At 43.9% G+C, this 27,920-nt stretch overlaps 1 protein-coding gene across 1 annotated transcript in view; it reads left to right on the top strand.

The window, feature by feature from the left end:
• The first annotated feature begins 8,030 nt into the window (after nucleotides 1–8,030).
• The window catches only part of APCDD1L (APC down-regulated 1 like), a 62,812-nt gene continuing 42,922 nt past the window's right edge, over nucleotides 8,031–27,920 (top strand). The window contains exon 1 of the mRNA XM_087720506.1: nucleotides 8,031–8,354. Coding sequence (XP_087576632.1) covers nucleotides 8,318–8,354 — 37 coding nt within the window. The 5' untranslated portion in view covers nucleotides 8,031–8,317. The remainder of the gene's footprint in view (nucleotides 8,355–27,920) is intronic.

Below are 27,920 nucleotides of genomic sequence, written 5' to 3'. Positions count from 1 at the left end.
TTTTCTGCAACAGATTTACATCTTTGGCTGCCTTGGGAATTTGTACTTTCCAGCACCACCAAGAAGATGTAATTGGGATGCCTTCATACTGTTCAGCAAAGCCCACAGTATGTTTTCATCATGGGAAACATGCTAAGAGAGCACTGGGCAATTAATTTCTTTTACATTCTCAGCAGTTATCCCTGGAGGTGCTTGTCAGCAATGAATGCCATCTGTGAAGAGGCTGCCTTGTTCTTCCAATTATAAATGGTGCCCTTTAGAGAAGCAGGGAGGCACACCTTTCCTTTGTGTGCCTTTGTTCCCCTTCATTGCACTTACATTGGCCTTGAAGAGTTGCAACGTGATGCAGATGGCTTTCGGGTCTATAAATTCTTATTGAAACCATAAAGAGTGGAAGACAACCAGGAATTTGTCCAGACTTGTGTAAGGCAGAATAATCTCCAGCTAAGCACGTTAATAATATTTTGAGTCCTTTTGAGCATCTAAATCAGTGTTTCACAACTTCACAGCTGACATTGACTACTGTTAGCTGCTGGATGTTGCTGTGGCATGTTTATGCCATAATTAGAGGTAGAATTGTTATACCTCAAGTGCAAGGCTGCAGCTAGAAAAAACTAGGCCCAAATCCTCCCTCTTCTAGCACTTGCTCACTCTTTGCCACCAAGTGCTAGATGAGTGTGGTGGATGTTCTAACGCAAAGAACTAGTTTGGTCTAATGCAGTGATGGCTAACCTTTTCCCCATCATGTACCAAAAGCGGGGGGAACGGGGTGTGTGTGTGCGTGGGCATGCCCTCACCCATAATTCTATGTGCATGACCCCCCACAACAACCCAGAAGTTTGGGGACGGACTTCTGGGTTGCCCGTTAGGGCCATTTTTTGCCCTCTGGAGCCTTCAGGAGGATTCCCTAAAGCCTCCGGAGGGAGAAAAATGGCCCAATGCGCAAACCGGAAGTCCGTTCCTGAACTTCCGGTTTGTGCCTTGGGTTGTTTTTCACCTTCCGGAGGCTTCAGGGAAGCTTCCGGAGGGCGAAAAACAGTCAAAAATGAAGGCAGAAATCAGCTGGCAAGTATGCGCACGCCTGCTGGAGCTGACAAGGCAACACCTCACGTGTCCTAGCAAATGGCTCCCCCATGTCACCTGTAGCACGCGTTCGCCATCACGGGTCGAGTGATTAAGACACCAAGCTAGAAAGCGGAAAACTGAGCTCAGGTACTGCCTCAGCCATGAAAACCAGCTAAGTGAGCTTCGACCAGCCGTTCTCTCTCAGGCCAACTCACCTCACAGGAGGAGGAAGGTGTGTTAGATATCATTTAACATCTGCAGTGTAGGATTAAGAACATAAAAATAATACCCTCAGTTCTTCAAATTAGTCAGATTTCACAAATTATAGTGGCTTAATTGTGGACCAGTTTGGGCAAAAACCATGTCTAATGAAATTCTGCATGCATTTGGAATATTTGAAGACACAGGAAAAAACATTACATTAAAATTAAAACCATCTGAGTGACCTGGAAAAATATAATCTCTAGCAACTGTGAGTTCAGTGGTAGTCTATGTTAGATCGGGTAAAGGAGGCACAAAAGGCTTCAGTAAACAACAGCTCTTTATTGCAAGTCAAATAAACATCCGGCTGGGGAATGGTCGGGCAGCGTCCCCTTTTAAAGGGATCTGTCAGACCTCTTAGCCAATGAGATTCAATTTCTGTTTCCGACGGAACAGAGGACCTTGGTGGAAACCTCTTGCAGTCGGTCAGCGGGGGGTGGGGGTGGATATCTAACAGTCTACAAAGGGGAGACACCATATACTTGCATCTTGATAGATTTCCAGCTTATCCTCCCAACTTCAATTGGACATGGTCTTAACTGTTATTGTGAGAAGTTATTATAGCAATATCGCAATAGCAGATTTTTATATACCACTTCATAGGGCTTTCAGCCCTCTCTAAGCGGTTTACAGAGTCAGCATATTGCCCCCAACAACAATCTGGGTCCTCATTTTACCCACCTCGGAAGGATGGAAGGCTGAGTCAACCCTGAGCCGGTGAGATTTGAACCGCTGAACTGCTGATCTAGCAGTCAGCTGAAGTGGTCTGCAGTACTGCACTCTACCCACTGCACCACCTCGGCTCTTGATAATGTGTTAGCTTCACCTGTCCACCCATCCGCCCATCCATCCTTCCGCCCATCCATCCTTCCGCCCATCTATCCTTCCACCCATCCACAAAATGTGTATGTGTTTTTCACTTTGGGAATCTTATAACATGAAAAAGCACAAATAGTATTTTATATGAATTTGTGAGCCCTTCTGACACATCCAACTTCTTAAAGACTTCCAATGTTGGGGCATTCACAACTTCTGGAGGCAAGTTGTTCCACTGATTAATTGTTCTAACTGTCAGGAAATTTCTCCTCAGTTCTAAGTTGCTTCTTTCCTTGACCAGTTTCCAACCATTGCTTCTTGTCCTCCCCTCAGGTGCTCTGGAGAATAGTCTGACTCCCTGTTTTTTGTGGCAGCCTCTGAGATACTGGAGGCCTGCAACTAAAGGCATGCATTCCGATTCTCCATTAATAATAAGAACCACAAAATAATAATAGTAATGAACAGGGAGGAAAATGGCTGCAAAACATCCCTAAAGGGATTTCACTGCTGAGCTCTATTAATTTTAGCTTACAGATATCATCGGGAAATGTTGCCTGGGAAGAATCAGATGCAAAACGTTGAAAGTTGTAATAAAATCATTTACTCTGTAATTTTTCATAGTTGATGTACTTAATTTCTGGATCTCATTAAAGTTTGGGAGAGCTCCAAAAGGAATAGATTATGTTTCCTTCTAAAAGCAACTTCATTTTCTAACCACATTTTGATGGGCATTTTTTTTCCAGGAGAAGGAACAAGTACTCTGAAGCCTAAATTTAATTACCTACTGTACGTGGATAGTTTTAAGAAATTACTTCATTCCTGAACACAGTGAGTTTTTTTATACTGTAATTCTCCACAAAGCATTTACAATTCTGTTTGATCAATCAAAGTATGCTCAGAGACACATCTCAAAAGGTAACTGAGAATTTGGGGTGGGCATTAAAACATTTGTATTTGTATTCATTAGTTTGTCAAACATGTACAAGATAGCAGGCTTAACTATAAACATGGATATGAACAAGGGAAATGAGTACAAATTAATGGGGACAGTAGGACAGGGACGGTAGGCACGCTGGCGCACTTATGAATGTCCCCTTTACGTACCTCTTAGGAATGGGGTGAGGTCCACGGTAGACAGTTTAAGGTTGAAGCTGTGAGGGTTTGAGGATGTAACAACGGAGTCAGGTAGAGCATTCTAGGCATTGACCACTCTGTTGCTGAAGTCGTATTTTCTGCAATAGAGTTTGGAACGGTTTACTTGGAGTTTGTATTGATTGTTTGCCCATGTATTATTGAGGTGGAAGCTGAAGAAGTCGTTGACAGGTAAGACATTGTAACAGACAATTTTGTGTACTGTGCCTAGATCAGTGATGGCGAACCTATGACACGCGTGTCAGTGCTGACACGCGTAGCCATTTGGGGTGACACGCACAGGACTTCATGCGATTCATCCTCGGCTCCTGCACGGCCGCCGAGGATGAAAGAATCTGTGCTGGAGGAACGGGGGCGGGGGGCGGGACGTTTGATCTCCCCCGCCCACACTCACTTACTGTATCGCCGCCGCCCCTTTCTGAGCGCAGGGGCTGCTGGTAAGGCATGCGTGCCGTGCGCACACACGTCATCAGTGCGGCGAGGGAGGACCTGCAGGAGAGGAGCGCGGGAACAGTGCGCGCCTCTCTCCAGTCAGGACGGCACAGAGAGTCTACTCCTGGGACTGTCGGTTATGACCGCACCACAGCAGGGAACAGCGGAGTGCCAACGGGAACTGTGAGCGCCATTAGCAGCAACTATAAATTGCGCAAAATTATGTTTTTGTCCAAGTGACACACAACGCGAGTTATGCTCGATTTTTTGCCGATTTTTGACACACCACGCCAAAAAGGTTGCCCATCACTGGCCTAGATCATACCACAAGCGGCACAGCTCCAGATTGTCCAAGCCCAAAATTTTGAGCTTGGTGGCATAGGGAATTCTGCTGTGAGCAGAGGAGTGGAGTACTCTTCTTGTGAAATACTTCTGGACCCGCTCAATCATATTAATGTCCGATATACAGTGTGGATTCCAGGCAGATGAGCTGTATTTGAGAATTGGTCTAGCAAAGGTTTTGTATGCCCTAGTTAGCAGTACAATGTTACCGGAGAAGAAGCTTCGCAAAATTAGGTTAACAAGTCTCATCCAAGTTATTTTATCCTAGCTTTAATCCTTCGTCTACCTGGAAGAATTGGGACATAAATGATTATACTACTTCCTTTTATTGGAAGAAAAAAAATTGCTTTACATTCTCCTTTAGTGGTTGCTGTATTTTCAGCTGGTGCCAATAAGCAGTATGAATGTGTCTTTCTGGGCAGGAGGGCAAGAAAAACAAGCCAAATCCATTTAGTCTCATGTCTAGAGCTGGTGACATCTTTCTCAAGGCGTTTTCTTTCCAATGAGGCCGATTTAGGTCTTTGAGCCAGACAATTTTGCCTACTGAGAATGGCGTCAGACAGAATGAAACTTAATGGAGGGATCCTGGAAGAGGGCCACTGTGAGGAGACTCTTATTCCAGTCTCAGCTTCAATCTGGCTCAACCTTAATTTATTGGCAGATACGGTCCTACAAGAATTGCCAACCCGTTACCAAGGTCAGAACAAACTAACTGGAAGATTTTCTGGGAGAGATGAAAATGTTTTTCTTTCTTTTTATATAGAGAGACACCACTGGAATGCATTGGTGCCTTCCAATTCATATTTCTTGCCAGCACCCAACCTTATTTGGTCCACCTACATCAGGGGTAGTCAACCTTTTTATACCTACCGCCAACGTTTGTATCTCTGTTAGTAATAAAATTTTCTAACCGCCCACCGGTTCCACAGTAATGATGATTTATAAAGTAGAGAAGTCAATTAAATTAAAAAAAGCAAAGTGCTTCAGTATCGGACAAAACCCCTACCGCCCACCATGAAAATTGGAACACCCACAAGTGGGCGGTAGGGACCAGGTTGACTACCACTGATCTACACTATTCTTCATGAATTTCACTACATTTAGTGTCTACCATTGGTGTGTACACAGTTAGCACCCACCCCTCTCCTAGAAAAATGAAATATTTTAGGAAATATTAAAAGGGCAGAATGTTTTCCCTAAAAGGGAGGCAAAATCCAGCCCCACACCTTTGTCAATGGGCCATTAAGGCCTGGGGCAGTCTATTCTACATAACAAAGATCTACCTCCTTGAGGCAGAGCCATAATAGGAATCCCAAAGCCCTTTCATTACATCATCACCCAGCAAGACTCAACTAAGCTTGAGACTCAGGACAGCCTACAGAGTTACCGCTACATGGCCCCATGGGAGTCTGACCACCAATCAGAATATAAGGTCAAATTCAAAAGCCCAGAGAGGGCATAAAACCAGGGCACTCTCAGCATCTCTTCCCTTTTTTCCCCAGCATCTCAAGCCATGTGATCCTGTCCATCAATGAACCTTCTTTCCAAGCAACTTCCATGAACCCAGTGTCTTTTTCCTCACTTGGAACTGAACTCAGGAGGACATTTCTTCCAACAGGTGATTTGTTTAAAATAACACGATTCATGAGAGAAGAACCAGAAATGAATCATGACCAAGATGCGAGGATATTTTCAAATATTTTATTGAAAGATACTGGAGAAATTATGAGATGATTTGCTACAGAACATTCTGTTCTTGTAAAGTTGTGAGGTGGTTGGGGTAGTTGGAAGCTAACTCAATGCATTGTCAAAAGCAAAAATATCACCCGATTCTGATCATTAAGACGGGATGGGGGTTGCTTATATGTAAGGCAAAACATGAAATCTGGCATCGATTGCTGTCATTTTCCTAATAGTCTGATATATCCCAGGGAAACTGACTTGTGTGAGTTATATAATAGAAAAACTCTCCTAAGGATTAGGTTGCAATTGTATGTGTAAGCTAAGAGGCAGCCCCGAGACAGCTTTGGCTTTCTAGGACATAAAGTGACTAAATGTTCAAAGGTGGCACTTGGATGGGGGGGACCATTGGAGAATCCCAAAGCTGTTGGCCAGACTGGATAGTAAAAACCTCAAAAGGTATTTTTAAAAACAACATCTCAGAGGACAGTGATGACAATCTACTTCTATATTGTTGTCATCACATCTACATTGATGTGGTCAGAGGTGGGTTGCTCCCAGTTCATCCTGGATCGGGCGAACCGGTAGTGGGGGTGGTGGGAGGCTCTGCTCACCCGCCTGGACACTTTTGCGCATGCACAGAAACATCATGGGCATGCACGAGCGCACCCAAATTAGTAGTAAAAATATTGGAAATCCACCACTGGTTGTGGTCACCCAGAAGTTGAGTTTGACTCAAGTTAAAATCTTGGGTTAGTATGACTCCTGTTAACCTTAGGTGAAGCCACGTTTTGCATACCTGGTGCCATCCAGATGCATTGGATTAATTTTATAATACTCAAACAACAAATCTGGCTGGAGTTTTGGGGATTCAAAATTCAGTCCAATTGGAAGGCACCAATCTATGAAACACTTGTTTTAAATTATCTCCTAGTTCTTGTGTGTAGACAGCAGTAATATTTCTCTATAATGGAGAGCGTTCTTTCCTTCCCTTGCTTATCTCTGTAGCCTCTCCAGTGAGTCTTTTCTTCTCATTAGATGGCCAAAGTATTTGAGTTTTATCTTCAAGATCTGGCCTTCAGGGTTGATCTCCTCTAGGACTGACTTGTTTGATCGTCTTGAAGTTCAAGGGACTGCAAGGCAATCTTCTCCAGCATCATAGTCAAAGGCCTCAATTCTTTGGCGCTCAGTCTTTCTTATAGTCCAACTTTCACAGCCATATATTGCAATTGTGAAAACCATAGCCTTAAAAAACCATAACCATAAAAAAAAAACAGGGACCAGTTATCCAACAGGTACACTGAGACCCTACACCATTTCTGACAAATGGCAGTCTGGTCTCTTCTTAAGCTTCCAGTGATGAAGCTCCCACAACTTCCCAAGGCAACTTCTGTTCCATTGGTTGATTGTTCTCCCTGTCAGAAAATTTCTCCTTATTTCCAGGTTGAATCTCTCCTTGGTCAGTTTCCATCCATTATTCCTAGTCTGGCCTTGCTTTGGAAAATAGCTTGAGCTCTTCCTCTCTGGAACAGCCTCTCAAACACTGGAACACTGCTATCATGTCTCCCCTGGTCCTTCTCTTCACTAGACTAGCCATGCCCAGTTCATACTATGTTTTAGCCTCCAGCCCCCTCATCATCCTGGTTGCTCTTCTCTGCACTTTTTCTAGAGTCTCAACATCTTCTTTATAGTGTGGTGACCAAAACTGGATGAAGTACTCTAGGTGTGGTCTTACTAGGGCTTTATAGAGTGGTATTAGTACCTCACTTGATCTTGATTGTATGCCTCTGTTAATGCAATTTAGGATTGCATAATCAAAATCGACCCATCAAGATCCACTCCAATTCTAATTCTTAACTTCTTGGAATGTCTGTGAAAAGAACATTATGTGAGGCGTTCATAGTATGTTTTAGCCTTCATCATCCTGGTTGCTCTTCTCTGCACTTTTTCCTAGAGTCTCAACGTCTTTATTTTATAGCCTGATGACCAAAACTGGACGCAGGATTCTAGGGGTGGTCTTACTAAGGCTTTACTTACCAAGACCTGGCTGACCACACCCCGCCTGTCTTGTGTGTCTGTGCGCGGGAAATCCGGCGGGACACTTTCCCCCTTCTCTGCCTGCTGGCGTGGGTGGGTGGGAGGTTTTTGGGGGGGGGAGAGCTTTGGCGACGGCGGCGCCCCGGGCGCGTGGGGCGTGTGCGGCTGGGGAGTCTCCACCTCTTCTGGCGCGGGCCCGGGGAACTGGCCCGGGAGCCGCCTTGGAGATCTCGGCAGACGGGGCTGGAAGGCGGAGGAGCGCGCTCTCTGCAGCCGGACGAGGCGGCGTTTGGCGCTCTGCAATCGCTCTCTCGGAGCAGCGGCCGAAAGAGCGACCCTCGGCGGCCTCTTTTGGTAGCGGCCTCGGCGTAGTTCCCGGGTCCGCAGCACCTCCATGGACGCCAGGTGGCTTTTCTGCCGAAGCAACGCGCGCTGAGCGTCCCCGCGGCTCGGCTGCTCTCGTCCATCGGCTCAATTTGTGTGTGTTTGTGTGGGATCGGCTCGTTTGAAGAGAGGAGGCTCCGCTTTGGCCATGCTGCGATCCTGGGCGCTCGTGGCCCTCTTCTTAGGTGAGAGTTACGCAAGGCTCGGCTGGGCGGTGAATTTGGGGAGCGGGCGGTGGGGCGTTCGGCCCGGGATTGACGTTCCCTGGCGCCGTCGAGTTTCAATCGGAGCTAATGGGGGTCTTTCGGGAAAGCGACGCCCGTTCCAGCGAGGATGGTTTTTCCAGCCTAGCGAGCTCTGGGAATGGGGTCTTGGTTTATTTGCCTCGGAGAAACCTTAAAGTGAGGCGTCCTCGATGCTCTCTGAACTTGCTCCTTTGCTAGCACTGATGAGGTTACCTAGTTTGGCAATGCAACGTCTGCAAGGAAACAAGCAAACTCAGGGAGCACCAAGGATATTCCAAATATTCGGCCAAGATATTCCCCTTTATTGAAACGTTACAAGTCAAAAGTCAAACCGAGCGCGTCGCACACGCAGCTTGATAGCTATGGGGCTGCCGGCGAAGAGGCGGTGGACACATCGCGCTGCGGAAAACGGGTTACCTGTTCCTGAACGCGGGATCGTTAAAACACAACCTACGGTGCTCAACCCGCCGCCAAGAATAGCAGCACAGGTCCTGTTCTCCACTGCTCGAAAGTTAAGCTTGATTGGTAGCCTGGCTTTTTAGTCTGCGACGGGTTGGGAAAAGTTTTGAGGTTCGAAGGTGTTATGAGAAGCTAACCGCGGAATTGCTCTTGGATTGCAGGGAAGGAGGTCAGTTAGCTGGACATAAAAAAAACCGGAACGGTACCGGCGTAAAGGGCATGTTTAGTAGCTAAATCCGCGAATGCTTCTGCTAAAATAAATGTGCTGACTTTTAAGACGCCGCAAAAGCTTTTACTAATTTTGTTTTGGTAAACTCGAAGGGCTCTCCTTTCACAAAGAGAAAATCCACTCCCATCCCGTGTTTGAATGTTGGGATCAGTATTAATAATTATGCTGTGCAGTTAAGAAAGTAATGATTTTTCTTGATCAATTCAAAGGACTTTGAATTCCACGTGGGGCAAAATGGCTCAGGAAATTCTCATTCATTCCAGCTCATGGTTGTCCCAAAGGAGCTTTTATTTTAAAGGCAACTGAACTGTCTGGTTTTCTTTTTTAAAAAAAGTCGTTTTGCTTCTCACCCAAGAAACTGAAGAAGAACTGAAGAAGCTTCTTGGATGAGAATTGAAACACTTTGAAAGAAAAATCGAGACAGTTGCCTTTAAAATAAATTAGCACCTTTGGGACATGGGGCAGTCTATAATGCCAGCCAGAAGTGGGAGAAACTGATTACATCTGTTTGCAGATAAAAAACCCTGTGTTAGCATATTGGCTTACAAAAGGCTGAACCAATTTGCACGTTTAGTATTCTTTTAATTAGCCTAAGAGGAGGAGCAGTTCCCCCTAGTTCAGTGTTTCGCAATCTGGGTAAATTCAATTCCCAGGATTTCCCAGCTAGTAATATATATTGGAAAGAGTGGGAGAGTGCTGACTTTCTTGGCTTCTGGAAAGTAAATTCTGCACAGAATGAAATGACCAACAAGACCAGCAACTGTTGACCACTTTGCATTGAGAATGTCAGGAGAACCATTAATGCAGGATGAAAGTTACGGCTGCTTTCTCAAGAGCCGATCTCTGTTTGGAATAAACAGACTTTCCGTCACCATCTTTTCAAGAGGCCAAATTGTTTCTTGCTTTTAGCACGCTGTCTTTTTTTTTTTTTTTGCTTTTTTGTTGTAAAGGATGCTTCTTTATAACATTGCGCTCTGGAGAATATGGGGAATCCTCTCCAAAAGTAGCATAATGTGTGAGCCTTTAATAAATCTGTTTCCTGTGTGGGCTGAACCACCTGGGCTCCTATTTGCAAATGCAGGATGGATGGGGAACCAGGAAAAGCATCCAAACCTCCTGTCCGTTGCCCAGAATAGATGAGGCTTCCTGTGTCTCTTGTGCCCAAAATACCAGATGGTGTGTGCGCGTGTGTTTGTGTATGTGCTAAATCTAAGACAATGTCATATTCAGAACCCTTCTCTTCTTTCTTCTCCCTTCCCATATTCTGGAATTGACAGCAGGCTCGGTGGGTAGCCTGGTTGAACTTTGGCTCATGTGTTAAGCCAATTCTGGCCAATTCTAGAAGAATGGCCACAATAAGTAGCTAATATAGCAAAGAGTCTGGAGGTGGCATAAATACAAATCCTACTCTTCTATTTTTTTGTCTTGTTTCGTAGAAAAGAACTTCTGTCACCAGATGGATATGTTGGCTGGTTTTCTTAAGTGGGGAAAAAATATTATTTTCTTGTGCTCTTTAGTCTTTTTCCTTTGAAATCCCAAATCACTGATCTCTTGGCCTGCAGATGTTATATTGCAACAAAAGGGTTTTAGACACACGCAAACAAATGAAGTGTTACGGTTCTGCTTTTGTTTGCCGGGCTGGGCTGGGTTCAAAAAGTGGCTCCCTCCTCAAGCAATTAATAAAATATCAGATTCCGTAATGAAGAAGAGGTGACTGCCGAGTTTATTAAAAACATCTAAAGTTTGTATGGAAGAATTTTCGGTTCCACCACAAAAGCGCGTAGGACAAAATCACGCTCGACAAAAGCGCGCTGTGACGTCATCACAGCGCGACGAAAAAGTTCAAAAAATGTAAAAATAAAGCGAAAACCTTACCCTAAGCCCCCCAAACCTAACCCTAAACCTAACCGTTAAAGTAACGAAAAACGTAACGCTAACCCTTAACCTAACCCTAACGCTAACGCTCTAAAGCTAACCCTAACCCTTAACCTAACCCTAAACCTAACCCTTACCTTTATGTGAATCGGCTTGCTTTAATTTAATTTTTATTAATTTTTATTTGAATTTTTCGATCTTTTTCGTCGTGCTGTGATGACGTCAAAGGCGCGATTTTGTCGATCGCGCTTTTGCCGTCCGTGCTTTTGACGGGTCACGGAATTTTCTGAATAAGAAGACCATTCGGTGGTGGTAGATGGGACATTGCTATCATCTTTTCCCATTATTGTACGATATTGAGTGTGTTTAACTGGATAAAAGAGATTTTTTAAGATTGGGGTTTTTGTCCTTCTCTTTATGCAAGTTGCAAACTCTTCCAGCGCTTGCTGTATTTGCATTTTATAGCTTTCAACGGCATGCAGATATTCTTGGTACGGATAGCAGAATATATAAAAGGCGTGCCAATCTATATAAAGGAGAATATTTGTGTGCACACAGTGGGCCTTCATGAAGCAGAGAAAGAAGGATTGCTAGTTGCTCAAATGGTGATGAGAGTCGACATTTGTGTATATAAACATGACATTCCCTGGCAAGTTGTGTAAATCTTACATTCATTTACTTCATGGAAAAACATCTGGAAAGGGAGGTATAGCGATGGAGCCTTGAGTTCACTTGTTGGGATGGGTAGCCATACAGATTAAATTAATACATAAAATACATGAATGAGAGACTTCTGCACCTGTGCAGAATGTGAGGCTACTGATATTTACATCCTACAATAGTGCTTCTCAACCTTAGCAACTTTAAGATATATCAACTCCCAGGATTCCCTAGCCGTCATATACTATCTGGGGAATTCTGGGTGTTGAAGTCCTGATATATCTTAAAATTGCCAAGGTTGAAAAACCGTAGAAGCTAGAGTTCAACACATTTTACCCATAGTTAAAAGCATGGTGGTGTGGTGGCCAAAATGTTGGAATAGGAGTGGAGGTATCTAAAGCTCTACTCTCAGTCATGGAAGCTGAGTGTGTATTTTGGGACAGTCACACTTTTTCGACTTAGCCTACTTTTTTTGTGAGTTTTTTTTTTAAAAATATCTTCCCCCTCTCTTTTCAATTTTTAGTTTGAATACAAATAATACAAACATAATATATATAAATCTAAATACAAAAAAGGGAAAATATAAATATTACAGTGAACACCCCCCAAAATCATTTTTTTTCTTATATTTCTTCTTCTATGACAACTAAAAGATACACAATATATTCCAATTGTTTTATTTATTTATTTATTTATTTTGTCAAGCATGTATTAGATAACAGATATAAGTATAAACATGATTATGAATACAGGAAGAGGGTACAAATAAAAGGGAACAATAGGACAGGGACGGTAGGCACGTTGGTGCGCTTATGCACGGCCCTTACAGACCTCTTAGGAATGGGGTGAGGTCAACAGTAGACAGTCTAAGATTAAATAAAGTATTGGGGGTTTGGGGAAGAATGAATTCCAGGCATTGATCACTCTGTTGCAGAATTGTGCCCTTATCCCCTCCAAAACAACATATATTCTTGAGTAGGTTTATTCCCTTTGCCTTCCATCAACTCTGTTTTTATAAAATCCCTCCCATATATATATCTAGCGGTGAGATTCAGCCAGTTCGCACCACTTCGGGAGAACTGGTTGTTAACTTTCTGAGCAATTTGGTGAACTGGTTGTTGGAAGAAATCATTATGGCAGAGAACCAGTTGTTAATTTATTTGAATCCCACCACTGCATATATCATTATAATTGTTTACTTTAATCATCCCTTTTTAAAATTTGATTTCTTTTGTTAATTTATCATTTGTTGTCATAGTCCAGATTTCATTATACCGCTCATTTCTTTCAATATCCTGATTTCTACCCAGCCTACTTCACAGAGTTAGCATTGTGGGGAAAAGTTAGAACAGGGAACGCTATGTAGATTTCATTGAGTTCTGGTACAAAAGACCAGATAGCAATTTAATAAATATCACATGATTACCAAATATCATATTGGATCCAAGTAGAAGGTTAAGATGGCTTGAGATAAAAAGGTTTTTGTTTTTAGGGTTATAATCCAAAGTAGCAGATAATGCAATAAATAAGATGGCTCTAGTCTTCTGATTAGTCTCCCAGTTGCAGTGTATGGCTGTGAAGGTTGGACCATAAGAAAGGTTAAATGCCAAAGAATTGAGGCCTTTGAACTGTGGTGCTGGAGAAGACTCCTGCGAGTCCCTTGGACTGCAAGGGTTTCAAACCGGTCAGTCCTAGAGGAGATCAACCCTGGCTGCTCTTTAGAAGGCCAGATCCTGCAGATGAAACTCAAATACTTTGGCCACCTAACGAAAAGGAAGGACTCACTGGAGAAGAGCATAATGCTGGGAACGATTGAGGGCAAAAGAAGAAAGGGCCGACAGAGAATGAGGTGGCTGGATGGAGTCATCGAAGCAGTCAGCATGAGCTTAAATGGACTCTGAGGGATGGCAGAGGCCAGGAAGACCTGGAGGAACTTTGTCCACGGGGTTGCGATGGGTCGGACATGAATTCGCAACCAACAACGACAAGTCTTCTGATTGACCTATTCAAAATCAGGTTTATTTTCTCCCACTCTTCTTTTTGCAATGTTTTGAAATGAAGAAATGAATTTGAAATGAAGCAGTGGCTTCATTTCTTCCTTCTAAAAGTAAATTTGGGACATCTCAATTCCTGCATATAATAGCAGATCTTCTGTTGTAAACCATGCTTACCTGCCACAAGCTTTCATGCAGAAGAGTAATGGACAATAGCAAAGCAATAGGCAAATATTTATTAGAATTGGACTTATGGGTGTTATTGGTGTTAGGGTTGACCCTCTTTTTAGGTTAAAGGTGGGCATCTCTTCTTTTGAGGGAGATGCATTGTATGCTGTTGCTGGTGGATGCAGCTGAAACAAGTAATTAGTTGTGTGCATCCATCTCACTGTTGCAGGACTGAGCCTCTGATATATTACCGTAAACGAGAAAGCGAATCAAATCACTTGCTAGTTTTCTTGGTCCAGGCAAATGGAGACAACATGCTCACCTTTTAAGCTTCCTCTCCCCCAGCATGCAAAAATGTTGTTTGACATAATAGTTCCTTTAATATTTACCAGCCTTTAGTGTGGGTTGTTTTAAAAATATGGGACTAATATTACGCTATGCAGTTTCTCTACCTGCTGTCTGAAGGGGTATTTGGCAAGGTTTTTTTTCTTAGCATCTAGTTTGGGTCTTATGCCGTGAAACTTTTTCTTAAGGAGGTGTGTGGTTAACTCCTGGCATTCAGAAGGGCTTGGAAGAACAGTGTCTCTCAAATAGTTGTTAACTGATGAGATTTTTATTCTACGTGCTGCTGTATGTTGTGGTTTGTACTAATTATTTTGAGCTGGCTGAATTTTAAAATAGAAGTTCATTGTTTCAGGGTTTTTTTTAAACCCCTCCTTGCATTCTTCAGCAATAGATGGAAGAAACAATGGCTTGTTTTTGATTGGGATAAAGTGCTGTGCTAAAGTTAGACAGATTTGTATTGTGGATTGCGGTTCATTGGGTTGTAGGGTTTTGTTGTAGCATGTTATATGAATCAAAGTCGTTGTCTTAAGCTATGATAGCATGTTGAGTGATCATAGGAATTACCCTTTCATGAGCTGAATTTAAGAGTGTGGTGCAATATTTCCCAACCTCGACAGCTTTAAGCATGACCAGAGAATTATGGGAGTTGAAGTCCATCCATCCTAAAGTTGTTGAGGTTGAAAAACACTGTACTATAATGAAAACAAGAGTCAATGTAACATAAATCATAGTGTTGGTGATTGGTCCATTTGAAGCTACTTTCCTACAATTTCTTGGTTATGCGACCCAGTGCAGACCATGTGCAAGCATCTTCCACTTCCCAGTACTCATTTTGACATAAATATACATACATTAAGAGCTGTGGTGGTGCAGTGGTTAGAATGTAGTACTGCAGGCTACTTCTGCTGACTGCTGGCTGCCTGCAATTTGGCAGTTCAAAGCTCACTGGCTCAAGGCTGACTCCATCTTTCCGAGATGGGTAAAATGAGGACCCAGATGGTTGGGGGAAATATGCTGACTCTGTAAACTGCTTAGAAAGGGCTGTAAAAGCACTATGAGTTGGCATATGTCTAGAAGGGAAACAAAAACAGACAGGAAACATCTATGCAAACTCACTGATTAGAGCTTCCCCATCATGCAAAAGGCACACAGAAAACACACGTACACCCACACTCTGATTAGACCCTGGGGAGGAAGTCTGTAGACATGCACATGTTCATGTACACACACCACACACATGCATGCACAGAAAACATTTTGCTGCATGAAACAGATGAAAATACAGAAGCGTCCTATGGTGGCTGCTAGTACAGAAGATGCTCTGCAAACTTTCCTTGCCTTCCTTTAGGATTCAGAGAGAGAATTAGTGGTGGAAGGGCTGGAGAAAATACCAAATTAACTGAACTTTAACCATTGAGTTTTGCTGGTGGAAGGAAAAATCTCACTCCTTTGTAAAATATGTTTCATGGGGAGAGAGGGAGGAAGGAAGGAGGGAGGAAGGAAGAAGATGGGAAGAAGGGAGGGAGAAAGGTGATGGATGGAAGGAAGGAGGGACGAGGGTAGAAATGTGTGAAGAAGTGAGGGAAAGAAAGAAGGAAGGGACTGGTTTTCCCCCCAATATAGCCCCCTAAGGTGCATGAAGGCCACAATATGGACTGGCTCAGTGGTGAAATTCCATTTTTTTTACTACCGCTTCTGTGGGTGTGGCTTGGTGGGTGTGGCAGGGGAAGGATAGTGCAAAATCCCCATTCCCTCCACACTCCGGGGCCAGCCAGAGGTAGTATTTGCCAGTTCTCCGAATTACTCAAAATTTCCGTTATTGGTTCTCCAGAAACTGCTGAATTTCACCCCTGGACTGGCTAGCAATTCTTTGAAAAGAAGGTGATTGTGGAAGGCTAATAACTTGCATTTTCCTGCATTTCACAAAGTTCGGTATACATCAGTCTGGGATTTTTCTTTATAGCCACAATTCAAGTCCTACATGTGCTTTATATGCATTATGAAGAGGAGCTCTTCTATTTTTCCATTTGGTATGTTTAAAGTTAGAGCGATACACCTGTAACTGGAAATCTCTGAGTCTGGGAATGGACATTTGGAAAATATTGCAGGACCAGCAGAGATCTTTATTCCTTTGCTCTTTATCCAGCAAATCTCCCCTGCGTCAAGAGGCAATCAGGATGAGGCCCAGACTCATCAAGAAACCTGTGCCTTAACATACTCAGTGGGAAAAGGGAAGCTATCTGGTTTCCAAGATTTTGTAACTTAACTCGTTTTTCCTGGCAATAAATCTGATTATTGGGACAATTCAAAGAGTTTCATCCAGACATACGGGGTTGTCACCATATCATAAATCATGGGAGAACTGACATGAGATGCTTCACCTACTCTCCACCATTTTTAATCATGTCATTTTATCCCATTGCAAGTCCAGTCCTGGATAAATATTTCTAGGAGCCTCTATGGAGATTCTCCACCATCCAGGTCATGGTTGTCCCAAAGTTGGTTTTCCAAAAGGCAACTGGTGCTTTTTTTCCCCTTTGCAAGAATTTCACTTCTCATCCAAGAAGAAACTGGAGAAGCTTCTTGGATGAGAAGCAAAAATGTTTTCAAGGAAAAAAAAATAAAAACCAAGGATGTCCAGTTGCCTTTCTAGGCATTTCTAGGAGTGGCTTCTGGTGTAAGCTGACTTGTCCATCTTTCCCCAAAATCTGGTTTTAGGAGAGCACATTACGCAAGTGGACATCTTCTTTTGCCTTATGTACGTGAGATTGATGAGAGGGATGCAGTGGCTCAGTGGCTAAGACGCTGAGCTTGTCAATCAGAAAGGTCAGCAGTTCAGCGGTTCGAATCCTTAGCGCTGCGTAATGGAGTGAGCTCCCGTTACTTGTCCCAGCTTCTGCCAACCTAGCAGTTCAAAAGCACATTAAAATGCAAGTAGAAAAATGGGGACTACCTTTGTTGGTCCCAAAGGTAACAGCGCTCCGCGTGCCTTCAGCATTTACTCATGCCAGCCACATGACCACGGAGACATCTTCGGATAGTGCTGGCTCTTCGGCATTGAAACGGAGAAGAACACTGCCCCCTAGAGTCAGGAACGACTAGTACATATGTGTGAGGGGAACCTTTACCTTTTATGTGAGACTTATGATGTGGCAATTATCAGCAGAGACTCCTCAGAAATCACTTTTCTTCTAAAAGGCGAAGTGACTGCTTTCTTTGCAATGGTTAAGTTTAAGATATATTTGAATTTCTGTTTCTTTAGATGCCTGCATTGGAAGTTGTATTCTGGAAAGCGTTAACTGCAGTGGTGAAATGGTGTTTAGAAAACAATTTGGATGGCAAGTGCAGTCAGTAAATTTTCAGCTTTAACTGGCTTGTCAAGTTGACATTTAAAGGGTTTTTTTTTGGGGGGGGGCTGCATTCAAAGAGAAACATGTGTGAAGGCAAGATCAAAGACAGGCCTACACTAAGCCGAATGCGTCCATCCAACAGGGTCGCTGGGCCTTATTGCCTCACACTTCATTACGAGCTCTAGATTTTTATCTGAAAGTTTCAAAAATAACATTATCAGAGAGTGGCAAGCTAGAAAGAAGGAAACAGCCATCCTTTCCCACCCTTATATATGCACTCAACACCAAGTCCAACTTCCCTCGCACATTGCAAGCTGGCTTGGAGAGCTGCTTCATCAAAGCTATGAACTACAAGGGTTGGGGATCTGAACACAGAAGTACATTATAGAAACAGAACAACTGAATACATTTTTTTTTTCATCTTAACTGTACATTTTTTAGGTCTCATCTTTGATTGTGAGAACAGGGGTTAACAGAACAGTTAACAGAATAACACAGTTGGGAGGGACTTTGGAGGTCTTCTATTCCAACCCCTGCTCAAGCAGGAGACTCTATATCATTTCAGATTAGTGGCTGTCCAGTCTCTTCTTAAAAGCCTCCATTGATGGAGCACCCGCAACGTCTGAAGGCAACCTGTTTCACCGGTTAAATTGTTTCTCGTTGTTAGGAAATTTATCCTTAATACTGCATAGCTTGTTTCTTTCCTTGTTCGGTTTCCATCCATTGTTTCTTTCATTGTTTCTTGTTTCTTTCAGTATTTTTTGGAAAATGAGTTGACCCCTCTTCTTTGTGACAGTCTCTCAAATATTGGAATGCTGCTATGATGTCATCCCTAGTCCTTCTTTTCACTAGACTAGACATATCCAATTCATGCAACCATTCTTCATACTGTGTTTCCCTAAAAATAAGACAGGGTCTTATTTTCTTTTGTCCCCCGAAATAAGCACTTGGCCTTATTTTTGGGGAGGTCTTATTATTTTTGAGGTGCAGGAGGTGGCGAGCGTGGTTACATCATGGCTGCTGCTGCATTGCAATATTTTTGGGGAGGGATTATTTTTTCGGGAGGAATTATTTTCAAAATAATTCATATACTCAAAAGCCCGATTGGACTTATTATTCAGGGAGGTCTTATTTTGGGGAAAACAGGGTATGTTTTAGTCTCCAGGCCTCTAATCATCTTTGTTGCTATTCTCTGCACGCTTTCCAATGTCTTAATAGTTTTTGTGTAATGTGGTAACCAAAACTGGATAGTTTTCACAATAGTATAAAGTTCACACTTATAATTGTTGTAGCAACCCCATGGGTTACAATTCAGGCACTTGGTAACTGGCATGTATTTATGACAGTTGCACTGTCCCGGGGTCACGTGATCACCATTTGACCTTCCCAAATGGCTTCTGACAAGCAAAATTAATAGGGGAAGCCGGATTCACTTAATGACCATATTTCACTTGACAACTGCCGTGGTTGGCTTAACGACCATGGCAAAAAGGTGATAAAATGGAGCAAACCTCACTTAACCACTGTCTTGCTTAGCATCAGAAATTTTAGGCTCAATTGTGGTCGTAAGCTGAGGACTACCTGTATGCTTCCTTCAGTCCATATTTCAATGGTACTCAACCTTATCATTTTCTTTCGCTTATATATGGAATAATAGTTCTCATCTTTGATTGGACCAAAACAGCAGGATTGAAAGAGATGCCACAAGATGAGAAAGGAGTTTATGAAGCTTTCATCAACCTGGCTCTCTATGGTCTGATAAGTCTGTTGCCATGGTAGTGGTTAACTTAAGAGTACAGACGTTGTGGTACAACATTCTTCCCAGGTAGGGGGAAGTAATATCATTGAACCAACTCTGATTTGAATGGCACGGTGGTCTTTGACTTAGCTGGGTTGTTTATTTAATTTATATCCCGCTTTTTTGAGGTTAAGGTAATGAATACCTCCTTTGCCCAGTTTTTTCTCCCTCAAACAACTTTGTGAGGTAAGTTGTTCTGAGAGACAGTATAATCCAGTGATGGGTTCCGGCATTGCCCACATGGACGCGCGCAGCGCGCGCATGCATTGTAGCTGCCAGCGATGCTTCCTCAAGCCTCCAATATGCTCCAGCTGCTCGTTGGAGCGTCATGCAGGTGCTGTATGTATCATGTGTGTGTGTGGAAGCGCCGAAGGCTTTAAAGGACAGGTAAGGAGCTCGGGCAGGCAGGTTGGCCCTCCGGCGCACCATACTGGAATGGTACCCAGTGCTCCAGCCAGGCTCTGGTAGGCCCATACCGGGGCATTCTGCCTGCAACCCATCACTGGTACAATCTTTAGGGAGCTTTTGTAGATATGAAGTTTCTAGTGTCACACACTAGCTACTATGACACACTGTCTTTTGAGCTAGGACAGACTGACTGGCCCAAAGTCACACAGTGAGATTCTGTGGATGGCAGTGGTCATGGTGGGTGTGGCTTAGTGGGCTTCCTGCACCATGGCAGGGGTCGGTTGCCGTCCCCCAGCTTTAAAGGCTTTCCTCGAGTCTCCGGGAGGGCGAAAACAGCCTCCCTAGGCCTCCCTAGGCTCCAGAGGCTCTCTGGAAGCTGGAAACGGCCTTCCCGAACATCCGTTAGACCTGTTTTTCACCCTCCCCGACCTCTGTGCGCACCCTGCACTTATCTGGATCCAAAACGGGCCACATGGGGACTCCTGGGAGGGGAAGCGCGGGGTGGATGGGGCCAGCCAGGAGTGGGATTTGGGGGTTCTCCGAACTGCACAGAATCTTAGCTAGAGGTTCTCCCGAATCCCTGCAACCCCCCCAGTAGCCCACCCCACGGGTCTCCTGCTGCTAGTCCAACATGCTAACCACTGTACTATACTGGCTCTCATGGTTTAAGTGGAAACACTGTTCCGACTTTTGAGGCTTGCCTTGAGAGACAAGTAGACATTTTGCCATTGCTGGAGCAGATGTTGGATTTTTTAATGCCAGCTGTGGCTCAACCACAGCAGAGTACACAGGCTGATTTCAATTAAATGGCCCTTACTTGTAAATATGAAGTAAGCTGCCTATTTAGCTAAACATGAAGATAGCAATTAGAGTACATTCAACCCAAAATGAAATGGTAAAGCCACACACGAGGGAACTGAGTAGCTAAAGCCGCTCTTGATCTGACTTTTGGGTACAAAGAGGGAATGTTGGACAGAAAAATGCCATTTCCATTTGGTTGCTTAAGTACCATAAGTCCGGAAAAATGTTTGTGTGAATTTGTTGGCTGTATTAATTCATAGCTCTTCCTTTACAGGTAGTCCTCAACTTACGACCGCAGTGGGGCCCAAACTTTCTGTTGCTAAGCGAGATAATTTTTAAGCGAATTTGGCCACAGTTATTAAGTGAATCCCTGTAGTTCTTGAGTTAATAATATTCTGTAGTTGTTAAGTGAATCTGCTTCCCCATTGACTTTGCTTGTCAGAAGGTCGCAAAACATGATCATATGACCCTGGGACCCAGCAACCGTCATAAATATGAGTCAGTCTCCAAAACATCTGAATTTTGAGCACATGCCCATCGGGATGCTGCAGTGGTTGAAAGTGATCAAAAATGATCATGTTGCTTTTTTTAGTGCCTTTATAACTTCAAACGGTCACTACACAACCTGTTGTAAGTTGAGGATTATCTGTATTTGATCCACATTTTCTTATTCCAAGCAGAGCTCAGCTTTTCAAATATACCTAGCTTGATTATTTATACCACAGGGAATACAATATTCAGGATGCCAATCTATCACCATGCTCTTTTCTAGAATATTTGCTAGACTAATTCTCGAATACAGCTCGTCTACCTGGAATCTCCACTGTATATCGGATATTAATACAATTGAGAGAGTCCAGAGGTATTTCACGAGAAGAGTCCTCCACTCCTCTGCTCACAACAGAACAGCTTATGCCACCAGGCTTGCAATTTTGGGCTTGGAAAACCTAGAACTACGCCGCCTACGGTCTGACCTAAGCGTAGTACACAAAATTATCCGCTACAACATCCTACCTGCCAATGACTACTTCAGCTTCAACCACAATAATACACAAGCAAACAATAGCTACAAACTCAAGGCTCCAAACTCGATTGCAGAAAACATGACTTCGGCAACAGGGTAATCAATACCTGGAATGCACTACCTGATTCTGTTGTTACACCCCAAAAACCCCTGAATTTTCACCTAAGACTGTCTATCGTTGACCTCAACCCATTGTGGGTTCCCTTGTGACCTCAAGACTGGATTACTGCAATGCGCTCTACATGGGGCAGCCCCTGAAGAGCATTCGGAGACTTCAGCTTGTCCAGAATACAGCCGCGTGAGCTATTGTGGGTGCACCCGGTACACCCACGTTACACCTATCCTCCGCGAGCTGCACTGGCTGCCTATTGGTCTCCGGATACGCTTCAAGGTGTTAGTCGTCACTTATAAAGCCCTTCATGGTATTGGACCTGGGTACTTGAGAGACCGCCTGCTGCCAACTACCTCCCAAAGACCCATCAGATCCCACAGATTAGGCCTCCTCCGGATTCCATCTACCGGCCAATGTCGATTGGCGACCACCCGGAGGAGGGCCTTCTCTGTGGCTGCTCCGGCCCTTTGGAACGAACTCCCCGCGGAGATCCGGACCCTCACCTCCCTTCAGGCTTTCCGTAAAGCCGTTAAAACCTGGCTGTTCCGACAGGCCTGGGGTTGATGAGTCCCCTTCCCTGCTCGAATTGTGTGACTGTTGATTGTTTTTAAATTTTCTCTGTATCCTGTTTGTTGTTTTTGCCTTGTCTGTTTTACCTCCTCCCCTGGGTTTGTTAGCCGCCCTGAGTCCCTCCGGGAATAGGGCGGCATATAAATGAAATAAACCTATAACCTATAACCTATTCCTAAGAGATCTGTAAGGGGCATGCATAAGAGTACAAAGTGCCTACCATTCCTGTCCTACTGTTCCCATTTATTTGTACTCATTTCTTATGTATATATTTATACCTGCTTATACTTATATGTTTATATGTTATATTCATACTTATACTTGTTTTCTCATGCATGCTTGAGAAACCAAATAAAATAAAATAAAAACGGTGCTGTTCAGTTTCCCTCCCCTTTGCTCTTCTCAGACCGTCATCAGTATCCCACAATCTTTTTGCCCCCAAGCAGAAAAGTGGCCCCCACCCATCCAGCATGACACCCCCTGCAATCTATAATAGTGGTGTTTTGGCTACATGGAGATAAAAACACAGATAATGAGTTCAGTATTAATATGATACGGTCTGTATTGTTCAGGAAATTAAGGAAGTCAGCAAGAGCCAAATCAGTTTCCAAACGTTTGTTCTGCCAGATGTAGCCTGCCTTAAATAGGGCTCCAGTGCTAGTATTTTTTTATCCCCTAGCAATTTTTGGTTTTTTAAAAATCTACTTACTCATCAATCTACATTTGTGGGAGAAAACAGAAAAACCACAATATATTCACATTTCTCCCAATCTATTTTATAGAAATACTATTTTTTTAAAAAAGCTTGTTCCCTATTCTTGGGATGAAGACCTGAAGAACAATCCAGCTTCGGATCAGAAGATTCCCAAGGACGTCCATTCATCGTTTCATGTTTTTCTCTACATGAAATATTGTTTTAAAAGATAGAGTAGATGGATAAAAAAAAAGACGTCCAAATTAAACATGAGCAGACGTTGGAAAGCATGTGTTTTACTTATTAGATGTGATTTGTTTGTTCAATGTTGTTTCGTTTAATTCTTCTCCACATGAAATAATTAGGGAGAACTGTTCATCTTAACCCAGTTTCTAGCCAATGTTTTTCAGACATGAAACTGTAAGGATTAAATAAACAGTGTGGATTCTTTTATGTTAAGATGGTCTGGCTTGCATAAAAAAAAATAGTTGGTATAGTGCACTGGAATTCCACTACTTAATGAAAGAGTAGGTAGAATTTTGGCCATGTCTCTGGGGATGTTTCCAACAAAGAGTGGTTAAGTGCTGAACAAGAAATGAACATTGGCGACATTCGACTTGTTATTACTAGGGCTGTACAAATACTAAGAAATAGGTGTTTTGGAACTTGACTTCTCTGCCAGTTAAGCAGCTTCCCTGTGTGTGAACGCCTCATACAGAGACAGCTGAAAGAGAGTCCATAAAATAGTTGTGTTACCTCAGGAAAAGATGGAACTGCTTTCCCTATTCAAAATGGAGTCCTTTGTGGGATCTCCTCCACATTGCAAAGCGTCTCTCCTAAGTAGAAGTTGCCCAGCTGTGGCTATTGCTATTATGTGGGATGTTTACATAGCTTTTCCATCCATCATCACTGAAATATAGCATGATTCTGTCATTCTTTGAGGGTTTTCCCTGGTGGTACTTGGAAATTGTCACTGATCAATGAGTATTTGTATTTCAAGGAGACATAGTACAGATATATATATTTAACTCAAAAAGAAGTTAATGGTTTTTGAAATAGACTGGGCTTATTTCCAAAAAAAAAAAAAAAAAAGAGTTTTGTGCTTTGGTTGATCTAAAACCTCCCTACAGGATCAAGAACTCAAAAGGTATTGCAAAGCCTTAGCTCCAGAAAGGTGATGAGGCTAACCAGCCGCCTTAGGACTGGTTCCCTGAAACTATATTAAATAGCTACAACCATTATTCCAACCATGGTCAAGATTCTTGAAAATGGTATGAATTGTAGTGCTAAAGATCTGGAAAATAGCAGGTTGGGGAAAGCTGGCCCAAAACACTTAGCATCCTTTTGAAGAGCTAAATAGATTCGCAATTCAGCAGTTAGGTCAGGTAAAGTATAATCCTGCTCTGTATGGAGAACTAGGCAGGCAGGTTGCAGTAACAAACAGTCTTTATTGTAAAGCAACTCCCAAACCATCAACACCAACATTGGCCGTCTGACAGCTCTTTATCTAGTAGCTGTCAAACAGCTGAACCAATCAGGAGGCTGCATTTTCCCGCTGAAAGGCTGCTTGCGTCTTAGCCAATCAGGGGAGTTCTGCAGTTGGCAATGCTTTTGACGGCGTCGTAAGTTTGAGGACTTAACATCACCTCCCTGGGAATTTAAACTAAGAACTTCTGGCAACTTCTAGCGAGAGAGAAATTGCCGAAGGATGGGCTTCAGCATGTGTCTGAAAGCTCAGAAGGCTAAACCATTAATCCCGGTGACTGATCCAGATTGGATCCTGCAACACTATTTTGGGATACATATACTTGCCTTCTTTCGTAGTTCAAACTAAGACTTTAACACCCCCCCCCCCAAAAAAAATATCAGAGAAGATCAGAGTAAGCAAGACTCGGGTGAGGTCTGTTGACTCAGATCTTGTCTTCTGTCAGGTGATCTGTCTTTGCAGATAATTGTTGCTACTATTCCTGGCATAAGCGATAAATAGTTTGAAGATTCCCTACACGAAGAACGTATCTATCTCACGGGTGTCAAACTCACAGTGTCACGTTGCCATCATGTTACATTTTGCGGGGCCTGCCGTGATGCATCCGGCCCGTGGGCCACCAGTTTGATAACCCTGGTTTTCTATCTCATTTCTGTCTTCCCTATATAGGGCACATCTACGTAGTCACAGTCACTAGTGCCCAAACACTTCAGCCAGTAATTAGTAACTCGTAACTCCAAAGGTATTGAGTTTTCTAGGGCAGTGATCCCCCCCCCCCAAACCTTCAGGAATTCTATGGATTCCCCCCCCCCTGGACGGGGGTGGGTGGGTGGTTTCATGTGCTACCTAGATCAGTGATGGTGAATATTTTTCTTATTGTATACTAAAATTGTATGTGCATGGGCTATCGCATGCGTATGCATGCCTGGACCAATTCAATTCTCCCCGCCCAACTGTACATGCACGCGTGACCCCTCTCCAGGCTTCGGAAGCTTTCCTAAAGCCTGAGGAGGCCGGAAACGGCAAAAACAGCCTCCACCAGCCCCTTGGAGGTCCTCCGGAAGCTGGAAATGGATCATTTCCAAACTTCTGGTTAGCCTGTTGGGGCTGTTTTTCACCCACCCCAGGCTTCAGGAAAGCCTCCGGAGGCTGTGGAGGGTGAAAAACAGCCTCAATGGGCCAACTGGAAGCTTGGAAATGATCTGTTTCCAGCTTCCAGAGGGCCTCCGGGGGCCAGGGGAGGCCGTTTTTGCCCTCTCCGGGCTTCAGGAAAGCCTCTGGAGAATGGGGAGGGTGAAAAACAGGCCCAATGGGCCAACTGGAAGTTTGTTCCTGAACTTCCGGTTGGCTCATTGTGGCCATTTTTCACCCTCCAGAGGCTTTCCTGAAGCCTGGGGAGGGCGAAAAACAGCCCCAATGGACCAACTGGAAGTTCGGAAGCGATCACGCATGCCTTAGGATCGCCACCACAGATCTAGATCCTGTGCATGCACAGATGAAGCTTTGCTTGCTTACACGGCCTGGTCCCTAACGGGCCACAGACTTGTTCTGGTCCATGGCCCAGGGGTTGGGGATCCCTGCTCCAGGGAGTGCTAAAATGGGAGTCCTCATCTTCCCCTTGCTGCATTTGTCGTGGGGAAGTGAACTTCACTTGTAAATAGCCTGATACTGTTCTGAAACTTAGTGCAAAGGACATCATGGTGCCACAGAGGTTTAGCAGTTGTAGGAAAAAAGGAAAGCCAAAAATGTTGGGGGTAGGAATTTGAAGGCATTCCCACTAATGAGAATGGCCTGTTCCTCAGCTATGCGGTGCTCCAGTGTTTCCATGTGTGAAAGGGACATCTTGCAATTTGTGGTAAACCCCAGTCCAGCCACAAGTCAGCTCAGCTTTCTAGTGCCAACAATGGTATGTTGGTAAGAGTGGCTGAAAGACTTGAGTGTAGCTGCCCACAGATCCAATCATACCATATGACATTTTTGACCTAGGATGCCACCAAGCTAAGTTAACATTCTTGTTCAACCTTCTGTTGTAATCCGTGGGTTGTGTTAATGAGCTGTAAAGTTGAGCTGTCTGGGGTCAGTTGGTTCTTCAGCTAGTGCTATTCTAACCTGAAATGGTTAGTTTTGGCCCACGTTTTGCTGTCACCTCCACATATAAAACCAAACTGTGAGCCCTTCAAGGTAAGTCAAGCTGGGTCAGTGATGGCAAACCTTTTTCATGCCAAAATTGTGTGTGTGCGCGCTATTGCCAATTCAATCCTCCCCGCCCACCTGTGCATATATGCACGACCCCTCTGTGCATGCGCACATGACCCCCCCAGGCTCTGGAGGCTTTCCTGAAGCCCGGGGAGGGCAAAAAATGCCTTCCCCGGCCCCCTGGAGACCCTCTGTAAGCTGGAAATGGATCATTCCCAAACTTCCGGTTGGCTTGCTGGAGCCGTTTTTCGCCCTCCCCACCCAGGCTTCAGGAAAGCCTCTGGAGGCTGGGGAGGGTGAAAAACTGTCCCAACGAGCCAACCGGAAGTTCAGGAACGAACTGCTGGCATGCCAGCAAATATGGCTCCGTGTGCCACCTGTGGCACCCATGCCATAGGTTCGCCATCACGGAGCTAGGTAGTTTTTTCCCCCCAAAGCAATATCAGGTAACTACATTAAGATAAATCCAAGATGTATATAAAGAAAAAAAAGTTGAGTATGCAAAAAAATCTGTTATGTGAATAAAGAAATGGGTACTATACATGTGAAAATTTACCATATATAAATTAACAATTGTAATTACCAAATTAGAATCTCTTACTATTCAGATAAACCATAAAATTCAAATTTGGTGAAATACAGTCTAGTGAAAAGAAGGACTAGGAGTGACATGATAGCAGTGTTCCAACATTTGAGGGGCTGCCCCAATGTAGAGGGCTTCTCCAAAGCTCCACAAGGCAAGGCAAGAAACAATGGATGTAAACTAATCAAGGAGGCAAGCAACCTAGAACTAAGGAGAAGTTTCTTAACCGTGAGAATAATTAACCAGTGGAACAGCTTGCCTTCAGAAGTCATGGGTTCTCCATCACTGGACAGCCACTTGTCTGGAATGGTATAGGGCAGAGGTATCAAATTTCATTGAGGGCCGCATCAAGATTGTATTTGACTTCAGAGGGAGTGGCTGAGGGGAGGAGCGTGGCTAGGGTGGGCATGGCCAGCTCAACGTCACTTGTGTTGGGGGCACCTGTGGTGGCCAAGTCCTAAGGCAAGATTTCTCTCAGACCCTCCCTCACTCTCATTATAACCTACCTTCCTTCCTCCTTCCTTCCTTCCTTCCTTCCTTCCTTCCTTCCTTCCTTCCTTCCTTCCTTCCTTCCTTCCTTCCTTCCTTTTCTACTTTTTCCTTCTCTCTTCCTTCTCCTTTCTTTTTCCTTCCCCTCTTTCCTTATTTTTCCTTGTTCCGTTTGCTGTTTCCAGAGCAGCCAGCCTTGCGGGCCTGATCTAAGCACCCCGTGGGCCGAATCTGACCCCCGGGCCTTGGGTTTGGCAGCCCTGGT

This window comes from Thamnophis sirtalis, unplaced genomic scaffold (genome assembly GCF_051295495.1).
Source record: "Thamnophis sirtalis isolate CommonGarterSnake01/CBP01778 unplaced genomic scaffold, rThaSir2_p1.2 scaffold_7, whole genome shotgun sequence".
Classification (NCBI taxonomy): Eukaryota; Metazoa; Chordata; class Lepidosauria; order Squamata; family Natricidae; genus Thamnophis; species Thamnophis sirtalis.
The sequence above is the reverse complement of the archived record's forward strand: the minus strand, read 5'-3'. Positions and strand labels throughout refer to the sequence as shown.